The 7,500-nt window shown below is 44.8% G+C and overlaps 1 protein-coding gene across 2 annotated transcripts in view; it reads left to right on the forward strand.

The window, feature by feature from the left end:
* CHLSN (cholesin) overlaps positions 1-7,500 on the forward strand; it is a 180,792-nt gene that overhangs the window by 153,718 nt on the left and 19,574 nt on the right. For both annotated transcript variants that reach the window (XM_085893440.1, XM_085893450.1), the window contains exon 4: positions 4,370-4,493. In XM_085893440.1, coding sequence (XP_085749566.1) covers positions 4,370-4,493 — 124 coding nt within the window. The remainder of the gene's footprint in view (positions 1-4,369; positions 4,494-7,500) is intronic.

Genomic DNA, 7,500 nt, shown 5'->3' on the forward strand with positions numbered 1-7,500 from the left:
GGCAAATCAGGGGAGTCGACGAAACCCTTATTTTTTGAGTAATTTTAATCTAATCGTCTCCAAACTTTATGGGAATGTAGTATATGGTCTGGTGCTCAGCTGATTAGTTTTTGGTGGCGATTGGCCTTGACCTTCATGGTTAGCGCCTGAGGTCAAACATATTTGACCCCAAGGTCAAATTTTCAAGTTTTAGGAACCTTATCGTGTAGTACCTCAAATTGAACACCTCGATGAGTGCTTTCTAGATATGTCAAGCTTGAGACATTATGACGTCATTTGGTGACGTTATGAGGCAAACACATTTTTCATGGTTACTCTGTCGAACAATTCTCATCGGAATCTCTCGTAGGCAGATATTCCTCAAGGAGTCACTCCTGGTGGATAGCAGCTCTGTTCACCTCAGTGTGACCTTAAAGAAGTCACACGTGGTCACCTTTTGGCAAGATACGGGTCACCCTCCGGGTGACATTGGTTTATTTAATAATTTTTTCGTTGCCTGATTTGAACGAAACTTGATACTGCACACCGCAGGAGAATGGTGCATAAGGGGCCCTAAAATTTTTGTGCTATCGTGTACCGTTTTGGCTGTATTTCAGGAACATACATACATGCATACATACATACATACATGCATGCATACATACATACATACAAGACAAGAGTTTTAGTAATATAGAGAAGATAACATTTCAAAACCGGAACAAAACTTTGTGGACACCCTGTTTTGTTTTGTTTTTTTTCACTTCAAATTCTCATATCCATTTTGGGATGATTTTGGTTCTATTTAAGTTCATCCCACAGCACTTTCCTCCCACACAATTTTCTTTTCAATCCATAATTTTGAGCAGCATTTCCTTCAGTCGGCCTCCTTTAACAATGTGCCTCATCAAATTGTTTTTGTTTTCTCCTCACATCCACAGACTCCTTAAGTCTTGAAACAACTGCTGCACTTCCTCAGTCTTCTTTTCCTTCCAATAATTTTTTTTCAGTTTCATATCATCACAAAACATCACAAAGCTTTGCAGTTATTTTCAGTTTTTGATTACTTCTTTCATCAGGTCAATGTCTGCACAGCAAACTACACCATACTCTTTCACTGTCCATACCTCTTCAGTTGTTGATGTGTTTGCATTCGCCGGTCAAGAAGGCATAGTTGCCGGTCTCAATTATGAGGCTGTGGCAAAATCCAGACATTTTGGTCGATGATGCAGTAGTGATGTTATCCGTTTCCACGTTTATCAGCTTTTCACATTGGTCAAAGTGATGTTTGAGCATTTTCAAAATTCCTCCAATATAATCAGGAAAATAGTCGAGTCGTCTTGTCTGATTGAATGACCCGAATGAAACAGGCACAGGCTGTATACCGCAGGGTATCGATGATGAGCAAATATAAACGGATATAAATGTGTTTTTTTTAATTACTATTTTTTGTTTACATAGTCGATACAGGTGGTCTGGTTCCTTTTCTGGTGCCCTTCAATGATTTTGTAGATACGTGGCACACACCATACATCACTGTAAAGATATTTGCTGATAAGTTGCAAATTTGATTTTTATTTTGTGAAGAAATCATAGAAAATAATAGTATTATAAGTAGCCATGTTTTTTTTTTTTTTTTTTTTTTTTTTTTTTTTTTTTACTTCTTGATTAACAATTGCCATTCATGATTGGCTCATGACATCGTACTTGCGGAACATTCCCCACATGGATGAACCATTTCTTTACTCATTCGTCTTTACACGTACCGTTACGCATAATAGCTCGTGTTTTTGAGTAAATATTGTGTAGATCGGTTTTTCTTTTGATTCTTGCGGATCACATTGTAACGTCAAACAAGCTCACAATCGACTACAGTGGTTTGATTGCCAGCTTGAGTCACAACAGCTTGTGGTTTAGTCTGTCCACTATGTGACCCGTGGAACGAAATTGATGAGCCTGCAGTTCTTAGCTCTGCTATACCACTGCCAACTAGGCAACTCAAATGGGGGAAGGCACTGACAGGAACTCAAGCAAGATGCAGAACTCGAGCATGGTGTAATACCTCTCACCTGACAACCTATCGCTGTGTCTCTGCCCTCCCCCCCTAACCCACCCCTTTTCCACCCTTTCCAAAACCTCCCCTAATTTACTTGTTTCCCACTATTAGTGTTAACCCTTTAAATCTCACAGAAACTTGTCATACATGCATGCCAGATGTAATTTGCTGTTTTAATGCGGTATCATTGGATTACTTTAATATCCCTGAACTCTGAAAACATTCCTTTCCTGTAATGGGGCTTCATAGTCCATGCCAGTGAATGACATGGTCTTTTCATGTACTATGACATGTGTACAATTATTCTGTAACTGTCTATTTTGGACGAGTCTATTTTGACCCATCATGCCTGCGGTCCATCAGCATCCCATGAACTCAGTCTATCGGTTTATCAACTTCATTTCACTGGATGTGATGGGTCTGGGGGGGGGGTGGGGGGATGAGGAAGGGTAGGGGAGTGGAGAAGAGAATGGGGTGTGGGCTGTCATGGAGACATCACCAGGGTATATGTACATAAAATACTCGCAACGTGGACTGTCAACTCTGGTTCAAATCTCGACACAGCTATAAACTGTCACCCTGGTGTTTCACGGGCAAAGTGAGTCATCATTTTGTGTGCTGTTCCTTGGATGGATGTTATTCTTGGTGTCCCACCTGCCAGTATTAGTTGGTCAATGTTAAAAATCCCATTTTGTCTTTTACAAAGAGTCGCTGAATTGTCATTGGACTCCTGTACAAGTTTCAATTTCCTTTCCTCGCCAGTTTTAGCCAAACATTGAGCGTGGTCAGCCAGCTTGTGAAAGACTCAGGCCAATGTCCCTCCTGTGGCTGTCTCCACAGGTAGGTGAGATCAATTGTGCCCGTTAAAATAAGTATTAATAGCTAGAAGTTGAGGTTGAATGGAAGGGCTGAATAACAAAAGGGTGATGTTGACACGGCAAACTCTTCTGCAAGAGAGGGTGGAAAAATGAGGAAGGAATGAACAGACAGAACTAGAAGGGCACTCTGTAGAGTGTGCACATACCTGCAGCAGGCTGAGCAGTTTTTACTTTGTATCCCACTAATAGGCCAGATCTGCATCCGTACCCTAACAAAATCTAATCGGCTTGTTCTTGTCACCTACCCAACTCATCCATCAAGTTTTGTCATAATCCGTCCACAACTTTTTGAAATATCATGCTATATATTGTTTATGGCCCTATCTCCCAACGGTGAAGAGTAACTCTAAAAAATTCTCATATCCAGATCCGGATCTTCACCAAAATTGAATCGATTCTTCCTTGTCACACACCCAACATGCCCACCATTTTTTTTTCTGAATCTTTCCATAACTTTTTGAGATATACTGTTCACAGACAAACAAACAGGGTTAAAAACAAAACCTCTGTCCACTTTTGGTGGTGGAGGTAAGAAGTGGAGACAGACAACTGAGTAAGATAAGCAACATATCAGTGGACAGAAAAATCTGGTAAATCGGTTAAGGGTTGAAAATTGTGGGTGACTAAGAGAGAGATTGTCTGAAATAGAAAAGATCAGTGATAAGAATTGGAGATAAGATAAGATTGTACTGGATTGCTACTTTATAGTAACGGCAGAAAAAACATGATTGGACAGACATTGAAAGTCGATTTCACAGTCTGGGGAGCAACAGAGTGGCGGTCAGCAATTCGCCTGGATTTATGGACGTCACAAGTTTTGGGTTGCTCGTTCTATCGGTTTATCTACTTAATTTCACTGGATGTAGAGGGGTCTGGGGGGTGTGGGGGGATGAGGAAGGGTGGGGGATTGAGCAGACTGAGCAACCCAAAACTTGTAACGTCCACAAATCAAGGCGAATTGAGAGAATGCATTCTGATCGGAATCATTGGGGACAAATAGCTTCGAGGGCAGATGGAGACTTCAAACTTCTTCAAGTTCAGAATCCTCATAATTTTCACAGATTGAAGCTTCTTTCTACTCCAAAACTGAAAATGTTACGTGCATCGCACAGCCAATCATAAACCTATGGAGGCAAGGCACGGCTGCTGCCTTCACACAAATTGTTGGCAAATTCAGAGGTTTAACTTTCTGCTTAATGTTGCACATCTTTTTTTCATCAAGGAACTCAAAATAATTCAATAGATCAGCAATAGTTCCTCTTAAAAATGTATTCAAAAATTGGAATTTGTTCAGTTTCCTTGAGTGAGCAATATGTGAGTGGAGATGAGTGTTTTCAAGCTGCTGCATCTCCACAGTGATGACCTTGATCAAATTTCCCTTTCATATGACAAAGTACAGTGCAGGTTAACCATGCTATCATTTGAATTTGTTTCACTTTTCCACTTGACCCTCCAGGTGCCTGAAGATTACTTTTCCATCTTGTTGGAGTACATAGAACCTCTGAACGGCTATGCTCGTAACGAGACCATCAAGAAGGGGGCAATGCTTTTGAAAGATCTTAAAAAGGGGGAATCAAAAGGTAAATGAGGTTTAAACCAGTGTTGAGTGTTACCGTAGCAGTGTTTATAACCTTGAGGCAACTGACTGCCTTGGTTTCTTTGGAATTTGTTCCGTTTTTCAGTATATGCTGGTAATGCTGAAGGAATGCCATTGGGTTCAGTTCAGCCCCAACCTGTACCACGACATGCAAGGCCGGTTGATAAAAAAGCCACTGGGATTTTGCGTTTCCCATCGTGCATTTAATCCCAGTCAGTAATACCAAATACAGTCAGGTCAGGTCAGGTATGGGAGCATCTGCCAGAACAGCACGTCGCTGCGTCCACTTTCCGCCGGTACTCCAGGGGCCTCTGTCTGGCCATCCCCCAGGCAGATGCCAGGCCCATCCGCATCTCCTTGAGATACTGGTCAACCTGCTGCAACCACGAGGCACGTGGTCGGCCCATTGGCCTCCTCCACTCACGAGACTCCCTCGCTGAGAGAATCTGGTGAGCAGGATCAGCATCAGGAAAATGAGCCACATGTCCGTACAGCCGCAACTGATGCTCACGGACCATGCAGGTAACAAATCTCATCCAAGTCTCTCTCAGCAACCGCTCTTTGGACACAAAATCTGAACAGTGATAGCCAAGGATTCTCCGAAGAGACCTGGTACCAAAGGAATTAAGTCTCCGTTTCAGATCCTTGGTTAGAGTCCAAGTCTCGCATCCATAGAGCAAGACTGGAAGCACCAAGGACCTGAAGACTCGGACTTTCGTCCTCCCGCACAGGTACCGGCAGCGCCACACCCCATGATCCAGTGAATCCATGACTGCCCAGGCCCGACCCAGACGTCTATTGACCTCTGACTCACAGCCAGCAGAGACATGAATATCACTGCCAAGGTAAGTGAATCTCTCCACAACCTCACCATCCTCACCAGAAAGAGACACAGACAGGACAGCAGCATCCAAGATGTCATTGAAAGCCTGGATCTTAGTTTTGACCCAAGATACCCATAATCCCAGTGGCTCAGACTCCTCATTCAGCACCTCGAGGGCCCCCAAAAGGAAATCCAAAGTCTCTGCAAAGATGACTGCATCATCTGCAAAATCAAGGTCCGAGATCTTGACATTCCCAAACGATGCACCGCAGCTTGATCTCTCCGACATCCTCCTAAGAATCCAGTCCATACAAGTGCTGAAAAGTGTGGGGGCCAGTACACACCCCTGACGAACTCCAGTAACAACTGGAAATAAGTCAGAGATGTTACTACCACACTTCACAGCACTCTCAGTACCAGAGTAGAGTTCAAACATCAGATCGATCAGTTTTGGTGGCACCCCACGAAGACCAAGAATCCTCCAGAGGGAATCCCGATTCACTGAATCGAACGCTTTACAGAGATCAACATAGGCTACAAGCAGCCCCTGCCGAAACTCTCGTCTGCGTTCGGTGAGGACACGAAGAGCAAGGATACGGTCAATCATTGACCTCTTTGGTGTAAAGCCTTACTCCTCTGGACGCTGGTGCTCAAGCAGATGTTGGCGAACCCTATCAAGAATTATCCGATCAAAGACCTTACCCCGCACTGAGAGCAGCGTCACCCCTTGGAAGTTGTTGCAGTCTTGGCGATCACCCTTCGCTTTCCAGAGAGGAACAACAAGGCCCCTCTTCCAATCAGTTGGGATGATGCCTGTGTTCCAGGCAGAGCAGAAAACTGCATGCAACGACACGAGTGCAGCATTTCCACCAGCCTTGAGAAGTTCAGCATGGATGCCACAGATCCTTGGAGATTTACCCCGTTTCAACTGGTTCACCGCAGCCCGTGTTTCCACAAGCGAAGGTGGACCACAGTTGATTGGAGGGTCAGCAACAGGGATTGTAACACCCTTGACATCCAACTCGACAGCTGGGGGATCAGCCTGGTACAACCGCTCAAAGTAACCGGCCCAGCATGCCTTTACTTCGGACTCCTCTGTCAAGAGCCCACCAACCTCCGCTCTAACTGCAGTGCTCTGAGGGATGGGCTTGGATGAACGCAATGACGAATTCCCCTGGAAGCGGAACGAGAATCACCTGTCCACAGGTGATGCTCTACCCCCTTACAGATTCCTCGCACATAGGCCTCCTTGTCCACCCTTAGTGCACGTACAGTTTTACGCCTCAGCTCCCTGAACAGCTCAGCTCTGCCATTCAGCCTGGACCTGCGACTCTGGTCAATGGTATCCAGTGTCCCTTGAGAGACAAAATTCTTCTTTGCCCTGCGGTGAGTTCCAAGACATCCATTGGCACCATCAAGGATGGTGGTCTTGAAGGCACTCCACAACTCTTCAGGACCCCCCAAAGCACCCAAACACCCCAAATGTCCACTCATCCTGTTCGCAAACTCCTCAGCTACTCTCTCATCCTTGAGCTTGCCAACATCCAGCCAAGGCTGGGATGGTACCATTCTCCAGGATTTAAGGTGCAGCTTTCGAGTTGCTACAACAAGCCGGTGGTCAGTATTGAGGAACTGAGTACTCCGGTAGACCCTGCAGTTCTGGATCATCCTCCAGCAACCGTCAACGAGGACATGGTCAATCTCCTTTGCCACACCGCCAGCGTTGGAATACCAAGTCCAGCGATGAGCTTGTGGGCGCTGAAACCAAGAACCAGCCACCCTAAGTTCATGACTTCTTGCAAAGTCAAGGAACTTAGTGCTATTCTGGTTCATAGTTCCTGACCCATGGGGACCAACACATGTCTCATAACCATCCCTATCAGTTCCAGTCGATGCATTGAAATCCCCCAAGACTAGAAGTGTATCGCGTGTTGGGCACTGATCAACCACAGACTCGAGCGTGGCCTAAAATGTGTCCTTCATGGTGAGGTTACTCGCCTCAGTCGGAGCATAGACAGAGACCAGGGAAATGACACCTAAGGAGTGATGAATCTTTAGTCTCATAATATGCTCGTTGACCGGTGTTACCTCATTTTTCATTGACGTCAGCTTAATGGACACAGCTACAGCAACTCCTTGAGTATGGTAAACATCAGAGCGACCAGAC

Source organism: Eptatretus burgeri, chromosome 1, assembly GCF_056783735.1.
Source record: "Eptatretus burgeri isolate ZD-2024b chromosome 1, Ebu_testis_v1, whole genome shotgun sequence".
Taxonomy (NCBI): domain Eukaryota; kingdom Metazoa; phylum Chordata; class Myxini; order Myxiniformes; family Myxinidae; genus Eptatretus; species Eptatretus burgeri.